We start from the raw sequence: 25503 nt of genomic DNA on the forward strand, positions 1-25503 counted from the left end.
TCAAGCCCTGTTGTCTGTGAATTATGTGTAACAGAAAACCTCAGCTTTTCAAAGCAAGGGCCCTGTTGTCCTGAATTCTACCTAAGAGAATTGGGTAGCCAATCCCCACAGTGTGTGAAAGCCCTTCTCACTTTGTGCAGTTCTTAACCGTGTTTGTGTTAAATGATTTTATCAAAATACATTTTCGTTTATCTAAATACGTTTCGTTTATCAGAGTATGCTGGTTGTGAGTACAAAGTCCCAGCTGCACAGCCAGCGCTTTGAGCCATAGATGGTTATCTCAGTAACCAATGCACAGGAGACTCCGTGACCAACCATGGCACCACTTTAGTCTGCTGCTGATTGGTCACTGAACATCTGCCCTCAGGTTCATGGACATGCCAGGCGTGTGCTGTTGCTTCCTTGACTCCCAGTAATAAAGTCTTGTGATAGTTCACAAAATAACATAATTAAATATATATATAAAACATGTATTTACCGATCAAGATGAAAGACTAAAAAAAAAATTGTGACACTGGAAGTAGCATAGATGAACAGAAGAGACAGCTGCATGTGGTAACACTGCTGCCATTCAACAGATGCCAGCTGGAAGGCAGCGAGGCTGGGTGAAAGCGCAGTTACCGACGGAACCGAGGAAGGCGGGGTGTAGACGTCTGGGAGGAAGTGCCGCCCACCAGGACAGGAGGTCTTACTTGAGCTATTGCATGACGTTACAAATGTGAAAGTGTAGGTTGGAAGCTGACCCCATGTAGGGGAGTCTGAGAATGACTGCACAGGAAAATCATGCAGGCCCTCTGGGAGGCTGGGCAGCGCAGCCCGGTCAGAGGAGAGCAAGTGCTACTCAACCTGACTGCTATTTTTACAAAGAAATATAGCAATTTCCCTTCCAATGTTATAGATGTCAGTCTGCTGAACATTGGCTTTCCTTTCTGAATTCCTCTGTAAATGTGTTACTGACAGAGGAGTTAGTCCACGTTCAAGGTCCCAGAATAATCACCCTTCTCCCCATTGGTCAGAGTACCTTGCACAAGGCCAGCCTGACACTCCCTTTGACAGTCCCATGCCGCTATGGTTTGCCAGTAAAACTTCCTTATCCACGTGTCACTAGGAGTTTTTCAACATCCTCAAACACATGGAGACATTACTGACTATAACACAGTACAATAATACATGATTAACACATGCTTCTTGGTGTTCTTGAGAGTGGTTGGATGTCCCTGTATGCTCTGGAGCAGACGCTGTGGAATATGTAGTAACTATCATTTCTGTCGCCTGAACACATATGAATAAAACACCTTAGTTCTTGCTTTATGGAGAGACCCTGACTCTTTCCATGTAATTCTTCTGCAAGAGTTTTATGGAAACTTGAGGGTACATGCATTATTCACTCATTCAGCACATCCTTGTAGTCAGGCCAATTTATACCAATAGTTACTGTTATAAAGGTAAGGTAAAGCAAATCAAAAGGGAAACTATGCTTTGTGTGTATTTGTTTTCTTCTGACAGGGCTACCATAAAGCCTTGGTCAAACTGAAACTGAAAAAGAACACAGTGGATGACATTTCAGAGAGTCTGCGGCAAGGGGGAGGCAAGTTAAACTTTGACGAACTTCGACAAGACCTCAAAGGGTAAGAATCTGTTTCCTGAAGCCCTGAAAGAGTCCTCCTGCTAAGCATCCATTCTTGGAGAAAAAGGAATTTCTGACCCAAGTACTCCCAGAAAGACACTGCCATTTTCAGAGGCAGGTGTGTTGCTGGAACGTTGCATAGGAGGCATGTTGGCCCCATTCTGGGATTTCTCCTTTCCACCTTCATTTTGATGTGTCTATGTTTGGGTTGGGTCATGTACAGAAACAAGTCCATCTGGGTCCTCTCCATCCTTTCAGGAAAGGCCACACTGATGCAGAGATTGAGGCCATATTCACCAAGTATGACCAGGACGGAGACCAAGAACTGACTGAGCATGAACACCAGCAGATGAGAGATGACTTGGAGAAGGAGAGGGTGGGTATGGTTTAGTAGAGTCTGACTGACTCGGCCCCCACCGAGTGCCAGATGCTCTCACTGGTGGGCTGCTCAGAGTCCTCTGTGTATGTGCGTCTCTGCCTCTCTGGTTGATTCAGCACCCTACATATTTCTTCAAGGAAACAGTACTGTGTGAGACTAGAGCGAGTGCAGGTGGCCACTTCCTTATGGGAAGCCTATAACAATGGCTTCTAAATGCTGTTCCAGAGAGCAGGGTCAGTGGGTACAGACCAGACCCATCACAGTGAAATGCAAACACACATACACACAAACACATATACACATACAAGTGCTTCACAAGGCTGTGTTTGGTCACAATTTTTATATTAAGATTATTCTATCTCCTGACTTTGGAGCTCTTAAATGTTATCTTTTATGAAAAGAAGGTGAGAATGTAGCCTTTTATTGACTTTTTTTCTTTGCATTGTTGTGTTTGCAATATTCTTTCTTGTCCAAATGAGAAGTTGGCAACTTCTTGCTGCTTCTTAGGATCTGTTTTGGAAATTTGTCAGTCTGTGAAATTTAGAATTCTGGGAGACCCAGTGAGATGTTAACCATTAAGAAGTCCTAGGTACCTGGCAGACACCCATTTCATGCGTGCCCCGATCCATGGCAGAACTCCCTCAGAGTCTTGAGATTCCCACTCCTGGCTTACTGACTCTGTTCTTCAGGAGGACCTGGACTTGGATCACAGCTCGTTACCACGTCCCATGAGTAGCCGAAGTTTCCCGAGAAGTTTTGACGACTCTGAGGAGGACGATGACGAAGACAGTGGACACAGCTCCAGAAGGAGGGGCAGCATCTCCAGTGGGGTTTCCTATGAAGAGTTTCAAGTGTAAGTGTGGGTGACCTGGCAGCATTTGAGTTGACAAGAGTCCAAGTGAGACGCAGCACTTTCCTCTGTCTCTCTTAATTCACTCCTTTTCCACCACTGGTCATCAATTCTTTTTTTAAAAAAAACCCTACTTTTTTTTTTTTAAGAGATTGTCTTCATGATAGGAAAATTTGTAAATAAGGAAAGCGCTAACGTGTTCCCTATTCCTACCAACCCAAAATAGCTATTAATATTTTAGTTTCTGTGTGCATGTATGTATCAGTGATTTTATGTCCTGACATGAGCTCTATCCTGAAGAACGTCACATGTGCTCTTGGGAGGTATGTATATTCTGCTGTTGAGAATTCTGGTGATATTTGTTGGGTGGGGTTGATTTATAGTGTTACTCAAGTCTCCTGTTTCCATGTTGCTCTTCTGCCTAGCACTATCTATTTTTCAAAGTGGCAGACTTCAGTCTCTAATATTGTTATTTCTCCCTTCAATTTTATAAGAGTTTACTTACTGTATTGTGGAACTCTGTTTTTAGGTACATATGTAGTTACGTGTTGCTTAGTAACAAGGATAGGCTCTGTGAAATACATTAGGCAATTTTATCATTATACAAACTTAATAGAGTGTAATAACTAATTTGTATCACCTACTCTTTGCATAGTCTATACATTATAGCCTATGGATCCTTGATTATGAGCCCATACAGCTTCTTACTGCACTGAATAATGTAGGAAGTTATAACACACTGAGATGTTTGTATCTGTACATATTTAAATGTTAAAAAAAGGCTCAGTAAAAATACTTGTGAGTAGAAATTTTTAATTCCATTATAATCTTAAGAGACCACTGTCCTATATATAGCCACACTGTTAACCAAAGCCTCATCATTCAGCAGCTGACTAAAGGATCTCTTCCTTTTCAAAAACGCAGAAGAGGTTTATCTGTTTATTTGAAAGGTAGAGCAAAAGAGGGAAGGAGAGAGGAAAGAGTGAGCAAGAGAAGTAGAATCTTCCATTGGCTTGTTCATGCTCCAAACTGCCCCCTGACAGCTGGGCCTAGGTCAAGATAAAGCCAGGAGCCATGAACTCTATCATGGTCTCTCGAGTGAGTAGCAGGGGTCCAAGTACTTGGGCCATGTTCTCTTGCCTTCCCAGGAGCATCCACAGAGAGCTGAATAGGAAGCAGAACAGCAGATTCAAACTAGCAATTCAGTATGGGGTACCAGCATTGTAAGCACTGACTTCCCGCTCACTTTGGCTCTCCCAGGCTGGTGAGGCGCGTGGACCGGATGGAGCATTCAATCGGCAGCATCGTGTCCAAGATCGATGCGGTGATTGTGAAGCTGGAGACCATGGAGCGGGCCAAACTCAAGAGAAGGGAGGTGCTGGGCAGGCTGCTGGAAGGGGTGGTCGAGGTGAGAGGTCATGGGTGAGACCATGGGATGAGACCACGGGGTGGTCGAGATGAGAGGTCACAAGTGAGACCACAGGGTGGTTGAGATGATTGATTGAGGTGAGAGGTGGGGCCCATGTGCATCATTGACAAAACTATATGTTGATAGTCTTTTCTAAAATATTAACAGCTAGTAGTTATTCACAGTGCTGACTCCATGTAGGATCACTGTCACATTTTGTTTTTCTGAAACCCTTGAATGCTGTAGATCAAGTAATCGTGTATGTCCAGCCCTGACCCAGGGAGTAGTGACTCTTACATTCCACACGCTCACGCACCAATGGAACACTACTCATTGGGATTCTGAGAATTGCTATCATGTGCTGCAAATCTCTAACTGCTGATAAATTACTTAGGCCCTAGATTTCCTCAGGAAGTTTCTAGATGTGGGAGTATGCATACAAGAGTACACGTGACCATGCCTGTAACATCCTAGTATTTTGGTTTTGTTTTAATCCCTTGTAGAATGAAAGACTGGGTCGAAACACTGACGTCCACAGGGAACAGATGGAGCGGCTAGTTCGGGAGGAGTTGGAACGCTGGGAATCTGATGATGGAGCTTCCCAGGTCAGCCACGGTTTAGGCACACCAGTGGGACTTAGCGGTCAACCTCGCCCCAGAACCTCTCGCCCTTCTTCCTCCCAGTCTACAGAAGGTGTGGAAGGTGCTGATCCAAATGGGAACTCCAACATCCACATGTGATACGTGCCATAGGATCTGGGTGTGTCCCTCCCAGGAGAAGGCGGCTGTCCTGAAGTGCCATTCCTATTTATAGGCCCTGAACACCATTGATGCTGGTCTTGGCGACCGATTCTTAAACCTGCACTTTAATTTATTTTATGTAAACTTTACCAAAGGATCAAAGAAGATTTTTGTTTCTCTTGTGGGAGAAATTGAGGTGTAAATATTGAGTATAGGACAAACAAAATTCTCTGTAAAGTATGTTGAATGGTATTCCCAGTTGCTGCCATGACTGGGCCTCCTTAGTTGACAGTGAAGTAGCCGTAAAGCTACCGAAGAGCAGGCAGAGGGGCTTCTAAGAGTCCTTGCCAGCCACAACAGCAGTGTTGTGGGTTTTACCCAGGGCGGGAAGGGAAGGGGGGCATTCCTTCTCACTCAGGAGCAGCTCACAAGCTCCAGACCAAGCTTCCTTCCTAGAAAAGGAGTCTGTCATTCCAACGACCTTCCCGGAGTGAGCTTTTGCAAAAGCTGATCTGGAAGAGAACTGAACTGCAGAATGGGTGTGTGGTCATGATGCTGGCATTGGTGTGAATGGTGGAGAAACACATGGAGTCCTACATTTCTTTATTGTTCTATTAGATCTAATGTCCATGAACTGCATCACTTGCTTTTACGTCATTTTGCCTCTCCTTTGAAATGAGCTGAGGGAAAGCACCAAAGACCAATTATAAGATAAAGTGAATCCTAACTTTAGGATGACTGGAAGGAGCACTGGATTGTCACTGGGTTTGATTTTGTAAAAAATAATTTTCTTATCAAGATATATCCTATAGATTGCCTTTCCCATGTGGCTCAGCTCTCTGCAACTAAGCTTGATGTTATAATTGATCTGCAAAACAAACTTGCCAGCTTTCTGAATAGGCACCTCAAGCTTTAACTCAGCAGATGTGTGTATTATAAGCAAAATGTTACCCTTTTTTCCAAAATTCATAAATCATCGTAAGACTGACATTATAAGTTAATTCTCATAAGTTATTAAAAGAGATTTTGATGCTGCTGATTCATTTCTAATCGGAGGTCTTGGCCTAATGTCAGGTAGCAGCAGTTGTTTTCACAAAGAGAGGGTTTTGCCAGATTCATGAGGAAGTAGAGGAGAAAAACCTTGTTTTTCAGTGTTAAAGTGACATGACCATCTGAGTGCTAATGGGACGGGTAGGACAGAACACAGTGGCCATGAGTGATCCTCACCTCGAGAGCCCAGGGAAGAGAATCCTTTGTTTAATGATATATTTTACATTTGCACATGGTCCACTTGATTGGTAAAATGTTAAATTTCCAGTGGAAATACGAATAAATGGCCGCTTTTAATTTAGCTTCTATAAAAGTGAACTCTGTTGCATTTCCTTCATGAGTTCATCTCTTTCTTTCTTTTAAATATACTACACAGGTTCTTTATTAAGTACTTTGGTTTGCATTCCAGGGATAACTGAGTGTATGTATTTATGTGTGTGCCCCCTGTTGTTACATGTAAACAAACTTCAACTTGAAGTGCAGCTATATATGGTATCCATGTGTATCAACCAGGTGCCATATGCCAATTTTGGTCACCAGAAAGTCTTTCTTGACACTTATTATTAGACAATTTTTTATTTCACATGTATGTAAACATTTGTAGAATTCTTTATTTTTACCTGTAAGTTACATAAATTTTCCTTTAGTCATGAAGAATTTCCTCCTCATCCCTTTCCTATCAGCTCCCCTTTAATGTTGACATAATTATGAAGATGTTACACATGCAAGCAACTTTATCAGCAATCCAGAATTTCATAAACATGTAATACTACGCACTTTACTTTGCAATAAACACTTGATGAAACTTAGATAAAAGAGATGTCCGTTTCCTAAGGGTAAACTGTTGAGTCATGGGCCTCTTGTCACGGGACTAGTAGTAAAGGTGTCGACGTTGGAAAAACCGCTTTTTTTTTAATTAAAGATTTGCTTATTTTTATTGGAAAGGCAGATTTACAGAGAAAAAGAGATACAGAGAGAAAGATCTTTGATCTGCTGGTTCACTCCCCAATTAGCCACAAAGGCCGGAGCTGAGCCAGTCCGAAACCAGGAGCCAGGAGGTTCTTCCACATCTCCCATTTTTGCATTGCCCGAAACAGAAATGGACATATTTCTATATTTATCACACCAAATATTCATTTTAAACAATCTACAAGGATTGGGAGTATCTAGCCCATGGGCCATATAAAGCCTGCAAAATCATTTGGTCTGGCCCTGCCAAGACAACTGCAGATCAGATTCAACTCAGTAAATCTATAGTTAGCTAACTTTTAAGTTGAAAACTTTGTGTGGTTCACAAATGAGGTTATTAAAAAAAGGCCCTTGGCAGAAAAAAGTTCCCACCCCTGATTTAAAACAGGGATCTCCTGCATGTCTTATGATTTAGTTCCTTCATTAGAGCCTGAGACAAGGAAGCCAGGGCAGAGTTTATTCAGAAAGTGTAGGAGTCTGGGAAGACGGAGAAGGGGAGGTGTTACCAAGCTGGCTAATGCTATAGGCTACCAAGCTTGGTATCTGTGAAACTGAAAAACCATACAACGTGCAGTTCAGACTTCTGCACTTGAAGGGCGGGGCTTGGATGGGAAGGTTAGCATGGGAGGATGGTTGTAATTTCCAGGCACTTGCAATAGATCAGAACAGCCCTCACTGGCCTCTGAACAGGCCCACTGGCCAGAGCTGCAGATAGGCAGAAATGCACGAAGCACTGTAGCACACAGGCTCTGGGCAAGGTGCCCACAGCAGCTCTACAGAATCATATGAAGTCCATTTCCAGGGAATTCTGTCCCCTTAGCATACAATGGAGATGGTGCCCTTGGGAGTTGTGCCATGAGACTTTTCTGGTTCCTGGTTTTGGCCTGTGGAGTGAACCAGCAGAGTGAAGATAATCTCTCTCCCTAACTTTCTATTTCTTTTTCAAATAAATACATTCAGATTTGTGCATGGCTTTTTCCCTTCACATCATAAACATAGCAGGAAATCTTGATTTTATGGATGGCTACAGAGTAAAATAATACAAATTAATGCATATTTTTATATATGTCTATGAATTCATAATTTAGAAATTTGTAATTCATGTGAATTAACTAAAATATGCTAACCTCTTCCCTGGCACTGGACATTTAGACTACTCCAGTGTGACACTGTTATCTATAATGCTATGACTAAGACTTAGACATACCTGTTTTTCTCACTTATCTGGGGAGAATGTGTTGTTAGAGCTGCCATCTGCTGATTCACTCTTCAATGCACAAAGCACCACTCTGCCCCCTGGCCCACTGGGGCCAAGCCAGGAACCAGAACTCCATCTCAGTCTCCCATTCGGGCAGCAGGAATGCAGTACTTGAATCATGATCTCTACTTCCCAGGATCAGCATCAACAAGTAGCTTAAGTGAGTCCGAAACAGATACTGAACACACCCTAATCAGCTTTAACCACCAAGCCAAAAGCCTGCCCCATGCTCAACATCTGGAAATGAAATCATTAGGTTGGTCAGTATGAACATACAACCTTGACGGAAACTGCTAGACAGTTCTCCCAAACACTGTAACAAGCCAAGAAAAATTAGAATGCTGAGTGCCCATCTGCCCACCTTCCAGCACTTTTTACAAAATTATTCATTTCTACATGAATTTAAAAAGAAAACTGTGTATGCAAACGAACATACCACAGAACCTCTAATCCTCAGAAATTGCCTCACAGGGGAGGAAGATTTTTACAAGGACTTGTAGACTTAAAAATACATTCAGAACTTTAAGATGGAGATGTGTTAGGTGGATATAAGTTTAAGTTTCAATACAATCAAATATAGCCAACACTCAGAAATATCACAGACCACCACTACCCAGTGAAAGAAAAAAGCTTGTATCCCTCTTAACTATGTAAACAATATTTAAAAAAAAAATTAAAGGAAAAACAAAACCTTCAGTAAAAATGACCAACTTGCCAATTCAGTGAGTACAAGAGATATTCAAAACGTTTAGGAAAATATTCATGTAAGAAAGCTATGGCTGGATTTCAAAACTTTATATCAAAAAATATAAACTCTGGAGTATCCTCATAAAATCAGCATCAATTTTATAATCCTTTAAAGGTTTTTTTTTTTTTCATTATGAATCAATCTGTATTTTTTCCTCCTGAACTGCTGGTTCTTCTATCAATTAAAGGGAATATTTAACACTATAGGGAAATTACTGACTCAATGATGTAATTAAAATGATGCATGGCTTATTATCATAGAATATAAGTAGTGAAGGCCAGGGCATCTTACTGAACTGGCGTGCAGATTAAAGCATTGAATATACCAACTTTTCAGTATGAACCTATTAAACGGAGTAAATACTGAGAATATTTGGTCCTGTAAGCAGTATCTTGAAAACTATAAAATATATTCTATGAACAAGCAATCGTTAAAAGCTATCAAATAGGTTGAAAAACAAAACATCTTTGAGAAATGCATTGAAATGTACTGAAGGCAGCCAGTGTTCTCAGAAAAATCCAAATAAAAATGCCTAGGAACTTCAACCCTAGACATACTTAATGGCCATGGTTATGTTACTGCTGTCAAAATAAGCTTCATTATTTACCCTGGTCAGTGTCTCAGTTACTAAACAAATGTGAACATTGGAATCAAGTGAATACATGGTTACACATGTAAAGAAACATTTCCCCTCCATTGTCTGTTAGTTAAGACATTCAAGAAAATTAAATGTCAAAAATACATAGATAGCCCTAACTTTCTAGAAAATAAGATTTTCCACTTCACAGGAAAATCAACTCACACTTAAAAATGTTCCTTAATTTCTCAGCCATCAGCCAGGCTGAGATTTCCAAGCTTGCCTGGCAAGTTAGAATCAGTGATTATCCAAGATGTTTATGATAGGAAGAAAGGGTGAAAGGAAATGTTTAAAGTGATAAATCTCTTTACCACCAAAAGATTTCCAAAAGGCTATAATACAATATTTTACATATCGGGATATATTTAATACTTTTTTGGAAAAGATTGATTTATTTACTTGTAATTGCAGTGAAAGGAGAGGCAGATCTTTCCTTTGGTGTTCATTCCAGAAAGGCCACAGTGACTAAAGCCAGAAAAGCCAGGAACTCCATCTGGGTCTCCCTCATGGGTGACAGGGACCCAAATACTTAGCCATCTTCCATTGCTTTCCCAAATACATTAGCAGGGAGCTGGATCGGAGTGAGGCAGCCAAGACTCCAACCACTGCGTACATGGGATTTCAGAGTCATAGGCAGTGGCTTAACCTGATGCACCACAACTCTGATGCCAAACTTGGGTCCAGCACTGCAGGCAGCAAGTTAACCCACTGCTTGAGACACTAGCATCCTATGTTAGAGCACTGGCTGCTCCACTTTGAATCCAGTCCCCTGCTAAAGTGCCTGATAAGGCAGCAGAGGATACCCCCGCCACTCATGCCAGAAACCAGGAAGAAGTTCCTAGCTTCTGGCTGCCTCCTGGCACAGACTTGACTGTTGCAGCCCTTTGGGGAGTGAACCAGCAGATGGAAGTACACTCACACTCTATTTCTCTCACTCTCTCTGTGTATGTGTGTCTCCTTCTGTGTTACTCTGCCTTTCAAATAAACATTTTTTTAAAATGTGGATTTATTAAAAATGGTATCTCCATACATTTATTCTGTGTATAAAGTACAGGTATATATTCTCTATGTAATGAGAAAAATGTGTAGACAAGTCATTATGAACAAGCCATAGCTAAATAAAAAGCAAGAATTGTACTAAGAACAGGAATAACAGATTGAATTTAATGGTCACATAATCATCAGGAAATGTGATAATATAAGATCACACAGTAACCAAATGTCATGAAAAGGCCAAAAGTGCTCCTGAAGGATCAAAGATAAAGAAAGAATGCTGTGTCCAGGGACTGATGTTGCAAGACTATGACAAAGCACCACTTGGTAAGTTAAATGCTATTCTCAGGAAACCGCAATCACAGGGGTTCTGCACTCCACACAGGCAGGCTACATCCTAGTCATTCAACAGCTCACTTAATTGCAGTGAGACTACTGCACAGTATTTATTTTAAAAGGGAAGTAAGAAGCATTATCTCCTGAACTAAATTCTAGAAAAATAAAAGAATATGAGTAGAGGAGTAGGCATTCAGCACAATGATTAAGACACAGGCTGTGATGTTTGCATCTCTTACTGGAGTGCTGGATTTGACTCCTGGCTCCCAATTCCAGCTTCCTCCTAGTGCAAACCAGGGAGGCAATAATGTTGGCTTAAGTGGTTGGGTTCCTGGCCCCATCCGAGACTGTATCAGCACAGCCCAGTCTTGGCCGTTTCAGGCACTTTAGAGGTGACCCAGTGGATGGGAGCTCTGTCTGTCCCCCTTACAAATAGATAAATGTTAATAGGAAAGCAGTAAAATATGAATAGAGGGTGTGGTTTAATTAAGTCATGCACTGATGTTAATTTCTTAGCCTTGACAATGTACCCTGCTATATAAAATTATGACAGTGGAGACTAGACATAGAAACGTATCACACTATCTTTGTAGCTTTTTTGTAAATCTAAAAGTATTTAAAAAATAAGAGTTGATGAGGAGACTTAAGTATATTTCTGTACACAAAAGGAGACATAATGAGCTGCAGTGAAGTTCTGGTAACACCAGAGGAAAATCCAGGTATCACTTTGATTCCAAATGACCCTAGGCCCAGGAAGAGAAACAACAGAGAGAGGCCTGGGGTCTCCTGTGCACTTCTGGTCCACTTCATGACCAGGCTAGACAGCTGCACATGTGTGTTCATTATTCTCAGTCTGTTACCATTACATGGAAGGCTTTGAAAATACTTCCTATTAGTGATAAACATATTCCCACTCCTGCGGAAAATTAGGATGAAGGTAAAATAGAGAAATAAAATCAGGTATATAAGCAGGGACGAAAACATCAATGTAGGGACAGCCAGAACAATCATTAACGTCTATGTCTGAAGATTTCAGGCTGGAAATGATAACCCAGGAGTAGCTGACATCTTTAGAGGGGTGGGCCAACAGACTGAGATGTAGAACAACACAGGGCCCATACTTGTACTTTCAACAAAGCATACCAGATGACTCTAATGTAGACAGATGATATACCATCCAGGGAGGTCAAGCAACTTCCCAGAACCAGCATGTCGCAGGAATGGCACAAGAGTTAGAATTCTAGTCTCCTAATTCCACCAAATAGTCCAAAACCCCTAGCCAAGACTCTTGATCTACCATTATGTTATTACAGTAAAACAGCAGTAAGGTCTAACCTTAACACATGTACCAGACATCTGCTTTCTATTGTAACTGCTCCTCTGTCCTAGAAAAGGCACTGGTTTTTCCAACATGTTTCAGATTTCAAACTTTCACTACAACACTAATATATTTGTTATTTATTAGTTATAAACTGAGCATCCCAAGTCAAAGAGTGAATGAAAGAATGAAAGAAATAAACCCAAAAATGCTCCCCCATGCAAAGCTTTCTGTGCACCAATATGATGCCCAAATGCAAATTCCACACCAGACCTCATGATTGAGTTGTAGTCAAAACATAGGCACAATTAGAATACTCTAGAAAATTACCTTCAGGTCTAGGTCTGTAGGTGTAAAGAAAACATAAGTGAATTTTATTTTAGATTTGGATCCCTTGTCTAAAAATACACCATTATTTATAGCACGCACATTCAAAAATTCTAAAATCTGAAATACTTCCAGCCCCAAGCATTTTTTCTCAGGGATATTCAACCTGTACTAGCAGAGGAGAGATTCAGTACATAGTAAAACTGGAGGGCTATAATTGAACCTATTGACCTTTTAAAATGAGGAAGCTGTTATGAGAAACCTTAGTAACTTGTCTACACCTCTAGAACTGAATCCTTGTTTTCTTAAGTCAATAAATGAGACTACCTTTCCCAAAGCCACAGTCTGCAAGATAAACTGGTAGACAATGAGTAGCAACATCAGTTTTTATTCGGGTTCTTTTCACATGCAATTTTTTCCAGGAATGTTTTCTGTTGAAAATAATTGCTGCTGACCCCCAAAGAATAATGGCAACTCAGTAGATGACTGCCCCCCCACCCCCACCAGTAAATTTCACTGAATAATTAAAATACAGCAAATAGTTAAATGAAAAGATGACACATGGAAAGTTCCAGGGGGATTTATGAATATTTTTTAAGAAGTAACAATTTTATGTAGGCAATTGTGAGGAAGATAACCATCATGCAAGCCAAAGCCACATGATTCTGCCACAAATTCCAAGGTGAGATGCCAATGCCCTGCTGTGCCAGATGCTGTTCACCAGTGGTGCACCTGCCAAGTCAAGAGAATGACAGGGTTAAGTCCATGCCTAGCATCTGGTGAAGTCAATCATCCATTCACATTCCATAGTGAAAAAAGGAAGCCAAGTCTTTAATAGTTATCCCTCCACACAAAAGTATTTCCAAAAGGGGCAGGCACAATGATGTAGATGGTTAAGCTGTCTTTTACAATTCCCACATCCCATCAGAGTGCCCAGTTCAAGTCCTGGTACCTCCACTTTCCCTCCATCTTCCTGTTAACGCACGCCCTGGCAGGCAGCAGGGGATGGCCCCGAGTGTGTGGCTCTCTGCTGCCCACATCAGAGCCCCAAGTCAGGGTCTCAGGCTTTGACCTTGGCCTGACCTCAATGTTGGAGTCATCTGAGGAGTAGGACAGAAAATATTTCTGTCTCAAATAAAAACTCAAAGGAAAAAAAAAAAGCTTATGGCAAATGGCTTTAAAAGATAACTTTCGATGCAAAAATCTTTTGTAAGCCAGCATTGGACAGTGTACATTTCAGCTTCAAGACTTTACAGCATGTGCAGTCACCACGTTTAAGCCTGATGTGTAGCAGCTGGTAGTAGACTATGGTGGAGAGACCCTGTGACTGCCTAGTACTAAAACCACCTGCCATTGGCACCATCACTGTCTGGTACCACAGGCTGGGGCATCTCTTGGAATCCAGCAGCCCCCAAAACAACTGCAGCCTATCTCTACTCTAAGAACAGTGTCCTCCTTCATCTCAGCAGGGGGCCTTTATCAAAATACCAAAGCAGCTCTTCTCAATCTCAAACGTTCTCAAGGGTAAGAACTCAGGGCCCAATGTTGTGGCATAGCAAATGAACCTGCTACCTACAGTGCCAGCATTGGCTCCACTTCCACTCAAGCTCCTTGATAATGGCCTGGAAAAGCAGCAAATGGTGGCCCAACTATTTGGATCCCAAATGGGAAGAAGTTCCTAGCTCTTGTCTGGCCCAACCACAGCTATAGCAGCCATTTGGAGAATAAACCAAGAGATGAAGATCTTCCTCTCTGTATGTCTCCCTCTCTTTGTAACTCTACCTTTCAAACAGATTGTCAACAGGAGCCTTTAAAAGGGCTGAAGCAAACAAGCTACATGTAGGAAACATTTCCGCATATTAAACACATTTTGGCTCAGGTAGAATACTGAGGAGAGGTATACCATGTTCAAGTGCGCTAGTGCACAACTCACTTCATGGAGGAGAAACTCAGGTTCAGCTTTAAGTTGCTCTATCTTACACCACAGTACGAAGCCAGCTCATTGTGACACTGAATGCAAACTTACGTATTATTTCCTCCACAGAAGGTCTGTCCCAAGAATTCATTATACTGCAAAGCCTGTAACACAAGGTAGAACAGGGTAAGGCCAGTAGTTCTAAATTTTAAAAAGTTTCCAAAGAATCATCACAACGTGTATTCTTAATTTAATCTTTATTACTATTTCTACAAACATACCCAGTCTCACATTCATGGTGTTTCTAACACTAAAGCAGTTATTTTCTCTGGCCATGAAGAAGTACAGGGTGGGCTTTTTTTGGTTTTCTCCAATACAAGGATGCAAATATTTGGCTAAGAGTAGGGAACTCTGGCTGTACTGCCTGACAGCATTCTCCTCTCAAATTTATAATTTTATATTATTTTATTCATTTATTAATTTGCTATTCTTGCCTGTTTTTATCAAATCCAGTAGGAATCCTTGGGAGTCAGAAACTCAGTTATACTACATTAAGAGAATAATTTTCTTTAGCTAAAGCTTTTATGAGGCTGATATATTCTTTCTCTTTTAATATGAACTACCTATTGTAGTCTACCACCTTCCTATTTATTGGCTTACTGCACTGAACTACAACAGTATGTTTTTCATCAATTACTCTACCCTCTTTAAGGGGAGGTATCTTCCCACCCTTATCTCTCCCAAATACCAAGATGACTGGAGAAAACCTCTAATGACACCCTGGTTATGCGCTAAAGACAGCTGTCACAAAATTCCCTTTCATTGCTCCTAAAATGAAACTCCCAGATGGGAGACTTTCACAGCTCATGGCTATATTTTGGTTGTCCCTGGCTTGGGCGCCCAATCACCATGTCAGCCAAGGGTAACTTACGGTATAGCCGTATCGAGGGATGCTGAAGTACTGAAGCCAAGACAGCCAGGCTGCAATGGTTTTGAGATTTACCAACAGGCCTGAGAAAAGCTGCAGAAAGAAAACACCAAGAGTTAAAACTGGTCAGGTGATTTCATGAAGAATTCTAGAAGTCTTCAAGTCACCTTCCACATTCTAAGTATTTCTGCTAATCCCAACTCATCCTGATAGAAAATCTTTCCATTTTCTAAACACTTACTAAATTTCCATTACATTTGCATACTTCTATGTTTCTGAAGTTGTTTATGGCTTTCAACCAAGGACAATACACCTGTAATCTATAGCATATATCCTATATCCTATTTGCTTTGAAGATCTTTAACTGCCCAGACTGTTTGAACCTTTTTTTGGTAATTGCTCACAACAGGTCAAGAAGGACCGCTTCCCTTCAGTATCCACAAAGGGGGCTGGTTTTAGGACATGTCCTACCCTCACTTTCACACAGATGTCAGAATCCATAGATGCTCAAGTTCCTTAATTACAATAGTCTACTCTTTACATACCATCCAAATCAACCCATTGTACTTTATGCACATACATGTTAAATATTTTAAATGGTTTCTAGAATTCTTGCAATGCTTAACACAATCCAATTATATAAATGCCTCCATATTTAGTTAAACAAGCAACATCTTCCCTAAATGTTTTCAATCCACAGTTGGTTACACCCCTGCACATGGAACACCAACTACACTGATAATCCTCATGACAGATCTGCTGCTGTGTGTCCTGCCACAAACCTGGCCATTTAAGCACAGACCCCCCCACCCCCCGCCCAGAACAGTCCTGAGCACTGTATGTCCCTCTGTAGCTACTTCCACACCAGAGAAAGATGATATCCACAAGGGTCTGCCATCGGGTACCACGTGACTTTAGGAATCACCTGGGGTCCAGAATGCATGCTCAAAATAACACAAAGCCTAGATGTGATTTGAAATGCAGCACAAAATGGTCAACAGCTTCACCTAAAGCCACCAAAAAGCCATGAAGTATGCAGAAAAGAAAGTTATGGAGTCCACGTAAACAGGTAAACTTGTCCTTATGCCAAAGAAGGATAATAAGGCAATATAAAGGGTTATTTCAAAAACCTTACAGGAAGTGGAGTTGAGACACATGAGAGCACCTGGGTCCCAGATCCAGCTCTGCTCCTGAATCCAGCCGCCTGCTAGTGTACCCGCAGAGACAAAAGGTGATGCTCAGGTTAAGTGGGCAGGTCCCTACCACTCACATAGGAGCCGTGGGTAAGCTCCCAGATCTGGTCTCAGCTTGGCCTAGCCCCACAGAGGACCAGTGGATGAGATCTCACGCAGTCTCTCAACTAAAATTTGTTTTTAATTTAAAAAAAAAATAAAAGACATTCATTTTGGTACAAACATTTTTGAAATGTATGTACCAGAGGGGATTTCTAAAAAAGTTAATAAAAGATGCATATTACCTACATGACTGCAAAATTGAGGGGCATGTAAAATTAGGACTACTTCACCATGAAAAAGAGAAGATAAGCTGAATATGCTGATATATTGATATACTGATATGAAAGATTTTTAGCCATCCAGAAAGGAGGCAACCTAGTACTGTAGACTTTGGAATTTCCAGTATTTTGGAAAGATCACTTTTTATTTATTTATTTATTTATGTTTTGATTACAAAGTCAGATATACATAGAGGAGGAGAGACAGAGAGGAAGATCTTCACTTTTTAGATTAGAAGAGGAAACTCCTCATGGGACTTACTATCCTCGCAATCCAAACTTCGCCTCCATTGGCCAGTCAGCAGCTCTCTAACACAAGCTGCATGTCAGGCAAGTAGCCTGTCCAGTCTAACTCCTCATTTTCAGAGTTCTAACTTACCAAAGTTCCATAATAGGTAACCAAGAAAGTGTCTTTTAAAAGCTCATTAGTGACTGTGTGGAAACAGTGGCAAATGAGGATGGAGAAGATTCGGAAGAGGAGGAAATCAGATGCATTCTCTTCAAGCCTCACAGCCCCATTTACAAAATCCCCTCTGGCAGGTTCACACAGCTGGTGGATGGGCAGGGAGAAGCCCAGGTCACACACACTTACCATCATGAACACGAACGAGATGGTCATGAGCAGCGTGGCCACGGACACCACACTCTGGCCCGCTGCTATGGCCAGTGCCATAGAGCTGGCCGTATAGGCCACCATCATAAGGGTAAACATCATGATGAAGAAAGCTGCCGCCGTCGGTTTCAACCCTTGTTCAGAGAGAAAACAAGAGGTCAACCCAACTTCCCAGGCACCATGAATTTGGGTTTGCTTATTGTGTAAATAATGACATAATATTTTCAGAAAACAGGAAATAGCCATCTACTATCCAACTATCTTGGGTCACCACTTTCATTGCTTCTCTCCTTATAACTAACTGCATAGTCACCATACAGTTTTATTTTTTTATCCTTAACTACATCAGCACATTTGTCTTACATTATGTATGCTTTTGTATTTAGTTTCTGAATTTCTGACCTGAGGAGCCTCAGATAACACAACTGTCCATAATTCTTCTGCTTTCTTTTCTTGTATGAAACTCACAAATAATCATATTCATTTATTCAGAAATTACCACAAGGCTCATTGCTGCTGCAACTACATGAGTGAACAAATTGTGACAATCAGGGCTGCATGAACTCTCATTGCTTTTTCTGCCTAATAGCCCCTAGACAAATCACCATGTAACACTGGAATTGAAAACAAATGACGCTACATCAAGTTACATAAAATGTATTTCACAGGAGGCTAATCCTCTACCTGTGGCACCAGTATCCCACATGGGTGCTGGTTCAAGCCAGACTACTCCACTTCCAACCTAGCTCCCTGCTAATGCCATGGAAACAACAAAGGATGGCCCAGGATCTTGGGTACTTGAACCCATGTGGGAGACCCAGAAGATCCTGGCTCCTGGTTTTGGATCAGCTCAGCTGTGGTCATTGTAGCCACTTGCAGAAAGAACTAGGAGACAGAAGATCACCTGCTCCCTCTCTTTTTCAGTAACTCTGGCTTTCAAGTAAAAAAATACATACATATGTATGTGTATGTATATATATACACATGTATACACATATATATATATACATGTATGTAGAGATATATATAAATGTGTTTGTGTGTGTATATAAACTATATTAAGCCAATACTGCAAGTCAGACAGTCTGGGAAATTCAGAATAGCTGTAAAAATATCAATCAGGAATCCAGGTGTCAAGATCTTATGCCTAATTCTTTATACTAGACCTATCATGGTACAATGGAAGGTTTAAATTTAACTAGGGGTTCTCATTCTGTGCTATCATGCCAAAAAACTGTGTGTGTGTGTGTGTGTGTGTGTGTGTGTGTGTGTGTGTGTGTGTGTGTGTGTGTGTGTGTGTGTGTGTGTGTGAGACAGAGAGAGAGAGAAATCAATCCATGGACATTCTGATGCACAGAACTGGGCAGAATGCACAGATGAAGTTTCCCCCCATGTACCTAACAGGACACTGTTAAGCTCCTCCAGCAGTCTCTCTCTCACATGCATTTACAAGTCCTTCCACACCTGGGTCTGACACGTAGCCGACCTCACGGAAACGCGGCTTTAAAAACAGCTCTACACGCTGGGTGGAGGAGAAAGCCTTGACAGAAAATGTCAAAGGCCAAAGGCTGTTTTAGAGTGTGTATTACACAGGCTGACACTTCCCCATCCCAGGGCACAGTCTGGTAATTCCGAGAACTAAAACCCACTTGCACAGTGAAACTGGCTGCCCTGCCCACTCAAGATGTGAAGACTCACCCCTCTTGCTCGTTACTTACCTAGCATGAAGTATGTTATACAGGTAAATAAAATACTGGGCAACATCCGCATGGGTAGCAAATCAGAAAACAGCTTTCCAAAGAAATAAGCAGATACTCGGTAGTACCCACTAATGTATTCATGCCTATGGAAGAGAAAGAGAGGGTGCAGCCAAGATTGGACGGGGCACAGGGCAATGAGACTGTGTCACTTGGGGATGGCACTGTTTGCAATACCATCATCCTGCACAGGAATGCCAGTTCCTATCCCTGGGGCCCCATTTCTGATCCAGCTCCCTGCTGATGCGCTTGGGAAAGCAGCAGCCCATGGACCAAGTACTTGGCTCCCTGTCACCGAGGTGGGATGCCAGGATGGAGTTCCTGTCTCCTGGCTTCAGCCTGTCCAGACTACTCAGTTGTGACCATTTGGAGACTGAAATAACATATACAAGTTCCTTCTCTGCCCCTCCCTCTCTTTTGCTTCTTCTCTATTCTGCCTTTCACATAAATCTCTTAAAAACAACAGCAGCCAAAGCTTCTAACTTAATTGAGCATGCCTTTCAACCATATATCCCTGTCCATTATCAAATCCTAATCTTTGGGACCAGCACAATGGCTCACTTGGCCAATTCTCACCTTACATGTGCCGGGATCCCATATGGATACCGGTTCATACCCCAGCTGCTCCACTTCCTATCCAGCTCCCTGCCCATGGCCTGGAAAAGCAGCAGTGGATGCCCCAAAGCCTTGGGACCCTGTACCCATGTAGGAGACCCAGAGGAGGCTCTTGGCTCCTGACTTCAGACTGACTCAGCTTCAGCCATTGCGGCCATTTGGGAGTAGCCAGCAGAAGGAAAATCTTTGTCTCTCCTTCTCTGCATGGGCCTGCCTTTCCAATAAAAATAAATAAATCTTTTTTTTTTAAATATCTTAACCTTGACTCTTCCTGACAACTTTCTGCTTACTTCTGAATTTTAAAAATCAAGAACAGAACAACAAAGGAAAACACTGGTTAATCCCCAGGATCCCATCCTCAGCCCCATTCCAGAGGTGACCAGCTAGCCTGATGGCCACCACGGGTACCCCAACCCACATGACAGCTCTACTCACATGAAGAGCTTCTTTTCTACCACAAAGAGCTCCACGGCCGACACGCTGCTGAAACACTGGTTGGTGGTGAGGAAGAAGAGCACTCCAGCTCTGCCATAAGAAGGAAACATACACAGAACAGTCAACTCCACACCCACAGGGCAGCCCACCCACACACCCTGCTCAGTAAGTGCCACCTTACAGCTCTAAACTGCCCTGGCTATAAGAAAGAGGAGAGGGTGGGTATTTGGTTCGGCAGGGAAGATGCTGCGTGGGACACCCACATCTCCCATCAGAGCCCTGGGTTTGAGTCCTCTAACTCCCACCAGTGTGCACTCTGACAGGTAACAGAGGATGCCTCCAGTAGTTGAGTCCCTGGCACCCACGTACTGGAGGTCTGGACTGAGTTCCAGCTGCCTGGTTTTGGCCTGGCCTGGCTTGTGAGGATAAACCTGTGTGTCTGTCTTTCTTTCAAATAGGAAAGACATGAAGGAAAGAAAGGTTAAGAAGAAAAGGAAAATAGCTCATAGGCTGAATAAATATTTTTTAATACTTAAAGAATAATAGTGGAGGATGTTTTAAAAGTAAATGTTTATACACCTACTGAAGGAATGGAAAACAGCCAGGCCCAGTAGACAAACAAATAACTTCCCACACAAAAATGAACCTAGTAATATCAAGTTAAAATCTCATTTCAAAAGCATGGGACACAGCAAAGTTGTTGTCATTTATCTATCAGGGACATTCATGCTCATAGTTTTGAAAAAGCAGAGATTGAAGTTCCTTCTGAAGCACAAGATGAGCTTACACTAGGTGGGGCTTTTGGGTATAGAATGCAATGCATTTTAATTCTTGTCAAGATGGCAATCCACCAGTGCCACACTTGCTTATTGATCTCACCTCTGGATTGTACATTACTCTTTACTGAAGCTCACACCTGTGCAGTCCCCGAGGCTCTGTTCACTGGCCATCAACGCCCTCATCCCTCCACCCCGGACTCCTGCAATCACCGCACTACCGTCCTGAGACTGACTGTTCTAGAGGCTCCACTAGCAATATTTGTCTTTTCATGCCTCCCTTGATTCCACTTAATTCCACTAAGCATAATGTTCTCCGACTCAATGCGGGCTATCCCAAATTACAATAATTACAAGTTATGGCTGAATTCAACATGTGGATGTTTTTATGTACCACATTCTCTTTATCCATCCGTCTGTTAACAAGTAGGCTGCTTCCGTAGCTTACCTTTTGTGAACATTGCCACAGTGAATATGGGAGTGCAGATGACTCTTGGGCAAAATGACTGCACATCATTAGAGTAAATGCTCAGAGATTATCGGACACAAAGAATATTCTTTGAAAAATATCTCTTCCTTTAACATAAGCTAATCTATTTCTCCAGCACCACAAATCTGGAGGGACCATGAGATCAGAGAAGCATATACATAGTTTATATATGATTAAAACCCAGTTTCTCTGGTTAAAGAGCAGCGGGAGTGTTAATCTCTCTGGACTAACTCGTCCCCAATTTTGAGCCACTGTGAGTGACAAAATACCGATCTTCAACCCTAAACAAAACCTTGAGAACCTGGGTTCAGACATGACCCTGAAACATGTTTTTTCTAATGAAAAGAATTAATCACTAATCACTCCAGAAGTGATTACAGAAAAATACACACAGGCCTCTTTCACAGTCCAAATTCTTATTTTAAAATGGCAGTGGGGAGCCCAGTGCAGTGGCCTAGCGGCTAAAGTCCTCGCCTTGAATACGCCAGGATCCCATATGGGGGCCGGTTCTAATCCCGGCAGCTCCACTCCCCATCCAGCTCCCTGCTTGTGGCCTGGGAAAGCAGTTGAGGATGGCCCAAAGCTTTGGGACCCTGCACCTGTGTGGGAGACCTGAAGGACATTCCTGGCTCCTGGCTTCAGATCGGCACAGCACTGGCCATTGTAGTCACTTAGGGGGTGAATCATCAGATGGAAGATCTTCCTCTCTGTCTGCCCTCCTCTCTGTATATCTGACTTTGCAATAAAAATAAACAAAATCTTTTTAAAAAATGGCAGTGGTTAGGATGTCAGATGGAGACACCTGGAAACCATATCAGGAGTACCTGTGTTCTGTTCGCAGCCGCACTGCTGAGCCCAGCTTTCACAAAGGTACACCTGAGAGATAACAGGTGATGGCTCAAGCACATTCACCCACAACTGGGTTCTCAGCTCCTGGCTTTGATCTGGCCAACTGAGCTTAGCAGTTTAACTACTACTTGCAACACTGGCATCTCATGCGGGCATCAGTTTAAGCCCAGGCTGCTCCACTTTTAATCCAGCTACCTAATGATACTCCTGGGAAAGCAAGGAAAAATGATCCAATTGCATGAGCTACTGCCATTCATGTGGAAGACACAGATATAATCTCAAGCTCCTGGCTTTGGCCTAGCAAAGCCCCAGCCATCATAGCCATTTGGGGAGTGAACTAGCAGATGGAAGATCTCTGTCTGTGTGTGTGTGTGTCATTCTGTATGTCAAATAAGTAAGTAAATCTTTTAAGAAAATTAAAAAAAAAAAAAACAACAGAAAATGGTATGTAGGATGGAAGTTCCTCTAGCACTTCCTAGAGTACCTCCATGTTCCAGCAAGTCTAATTCTAGATATTCACCCAAAGAACTAAAATCAGGAAATCAAACAGTTATGGATATACTCTTGGTAGCATTATTCACAAAGCCAAAAGGTGGAAACAACCCAAGTGTCCATCAACGACTGAATAGGTAGTGAGTCTGTGATTTGCACATATGAAGGAGTATTACCCAACTCTGAAAAACTTAGATAAACTCTGGAGACATTATATCAAGGGAAGTAATCCGGTCATCATGGGATTCCACATATGTGTGGCTCCTCGAGTTGTCAAACTCAGAGGCACAAAGTAGGACGCTGGTTGTTAGAGGTGGAGAGAGGTACATATGGGAGCTGTTGCTTGATAGGTATGGGATTTCCACTTTGACAGATGAAAGAAATTCCTGGAAGCAAGTGGCAATGGTGGTTGCATAACAAGATAAATGTATTTATTGGCTCTGAACTGTACATTTAGATCTGGCTGAAAGTGTCAAATTCAGGTTCAGGTATTGTATATTTCATCACTCATTATATATATACATGTGTATCTGGCAAAGCAAAATCCAGTGACTCACCTTACTCTCATTTTTTTAAGTGACATCTATCTGCACTTCTCTTCAATTCAAATTCTTAATGCACTTTCATAAGCTTACACAAAGTAACAGCATATTCTAAAAATCCAGGTTCCAAACTGACTTACCTGTTCTGGATTCCAGCATTATCACTGGGTAGCCGAAAGTAAATGGCGCCTATAATCAATGCCAGTATTATTGTGACAATTATCTTTTCAAAAAGAAAAATGAAAATAAAAAGTTTCAGTTAAAGGTAAAAATGTACATAAATCATCCATTATTCTAGCATATATACAACTACATACTCATATCCCTGCAACAAGTCAAACTCTGTGATGTGGGCCCTAGTCCTTAGCAGGATGTAACCCAGGGAACATGAAACTTCTCCCTAAATTAAATGCATTGTCTGGTTTGGGGAACATACAGGATGACAAAGCAGAGAAGCAAAGACCCTCCCAAGGTTCTACTTTCAGGGGCTGAAACATAGTCCGGGGTACCATGACCCAAAATGAACTCTCAACCTTTCAGCTGGGGAACATGCCCTGTTTTATAATTCTGGAAGCTCAGGGGAAAACAGGATGTTCTTATTCTTAACACTGAAAATAAATACAAGTTTCCAAACACACAATCCTCAAACTCTAACAATGGCTTTTACATCACAGAGAAGTAGGCGTGCGCTGAAGTCTGCCCATGCTAGCTGGGAGTTGGGGGGTGACGGGCCCGCCCTGGAGAAGTGCACGGTCATCATCACCGCAGCACCAGCCAGCTTTCTCCAGGGACACACAGGACTTTCCACGGCCACTCCCTGGCACTCTGCTCCACTGACCTCATCCCACAAGACCAACAGGCCATGCTACACACCGAGGCTGTCAAACCTTGGGCATCCTGACCCACCTTCACCTGCCCAATCTGTGTGGACAGTTTTAAGGAGACTGAACAAACATGACTTCTGCTTTTAGGATTAAGAGTCTTTTATAAGGCCACTTTCATATATAGTATAATCAATCAGAGACATGGCTGGTGTGGAGCAAACCCAACTGGGAAAACAAAGAGCACTGTGGCTTGGGAACTGTGAGGATCACAGTCTGCAAAAACAAAAAAATCCATTTAAATGCCTCCCTTATGGAGATGCCCTTAAAAACTCCTTCGCTAATAAGACAGGTATCTAGAACTCCATTGCCTGCCACACGTTCATTATCTTCAGAATACACTCCTCTTCTTTTCAGTAGTTTAAGCTTCCCAAATAAACATCGATGACCCTATTAACAGACAGGCATATCCAGGTATACAAGAGTCTTTACTGTCACACAGTACAACCTTGTATTTTATTATTTGAAAGGCAAAGAAATAGGGAAAGAGAGCTATCAGCCATTCACTCATTGTTCACTCCCCTAAATGGTCGCAATAGCCAGGGTTGGTCCAAGCCAAAGCTCAGAACCTAGACCGTGAAGCCCATCTCTTACAATGCCAGCAACCCCAGTATTTGAGCCATCACTTGCTTCCTTCCAGGGTGCCCGTCAGCAGGATGCTGGAATGGAGAGCAGAGCTGTGTCATGAACCCAGGCACTGCAATATAGGATATGATCATCCTAAATGACATCTTAAGAACAATGTGTAAGATTACCCAGCCTTTTCAAACTTGTCACTCGCATAACTTTGCTTCTTTTGCACTCAAAACTGCAGATCTTAGATTAACACTGTGAATATTATCATTGGGAAGTTTTCTCTAACAGTTTTAAAGTTCTAAAAGTATTGTTAAACTCAGTTTTCAAATAGATTGGCAAAAACAATATCATAATTGTGCCACATATATATAATGTGTGCCTGTGTTATTCTTTCTTACATGAAGAAAAATAAACAGGCAAACTAACAATTGCACAATGGAGCAGATGACCCCTCTATGACTCCCATACATCTGCTCTCTGG

General features: G+C 42.0%; 2 protein-coding genes across 2 annotated transcripts in view; one reads left to right on the forward strand and one right to left on the reverse strand.

Moving 5' to 3' along the window:
* PKD2 (polycystin 2, transient receptor potential cation channel) overlaps positions 1-5166 on the forward strand; it is a 44829-nt gene extending 39663 nt beyond the window's left edge. The window contains exons 11-15 of the mRNA XM_040966844.1: positions 1507-1628; positions 1886-2003; positions 2696-2859; positions 4117-4264; positions 4768-5166. Of these exons, the coding sequence (XP_040822778.1) occupies positions 1507-1628; positions 1886-2003; positions 2696-2859; positions 4117-4264; positions 4768-5004 (789 nt within the window). The 3' untranslated portion in view covers positions 5005-5166. The remainder of the gene's footprint in view (positions 1-1506; positions 1629-1885; positions 2004-2695; positions 2860-4116; positions 4265-4767) is intronic.
* Positions 5167-13018: 7852 nt separating this feature from the next.
* The window catches only part of ABCG2 (ATP binding cassette subfamily G member 2 (Junior blood group)), a 113133-nt gene continuing 100648 nt past the window's right edge, over positions 13019-25503 (reverse strand). The window contains exons 12-19 of the mRNA XM_040967295.1: positions 23706-23788; positions 20417-20506; positions 19328-19452; positions 17589-17743; positions 15487-15576; positions 14667-14719; positions 14155-14157; positions 13019-13372 (exon numbers count right to left, since the gene is read on the reverse strand). Of these exons, the coding sequence (XP_040823229.1) occupies positions 13222-13372; positions 14155-14157; positions 14667-14719; positions 15487-15576; positions 17589-17743; positions 19328-19452; positions 20417-20506; positions 23706-23788 (750 nt within the window). The 3' untranslated portion in view covers positions 13019-13221. The remainder of the gene's footprint in view (positions 13373-14154; positions 14158-14666; positions 14720-15486; positions 15577-17588; positions 17744-19327; positions 19453-20416; positions 20507-23705; positions 23789-25503) is intronic.

The sequence above is a fragment of the Ochotona curzoniae genome, unplaced genomic scaffold, assembly GCF_017591425.1.
Source record: "Ochotona curzoniae isolate NIBS_2020 unplaced genomic scaffold, NIBS_Ocur_1.0 scaffold_4506, whole genome shotgun sequence".
In the NCBI taxonomy this organism is placed as follows: Eukaryota; Metazoa; Chordata; class Mammalia; order Lagomorpha; family Ochotonidae; genus Ochotona; species Ochotona curzoniae.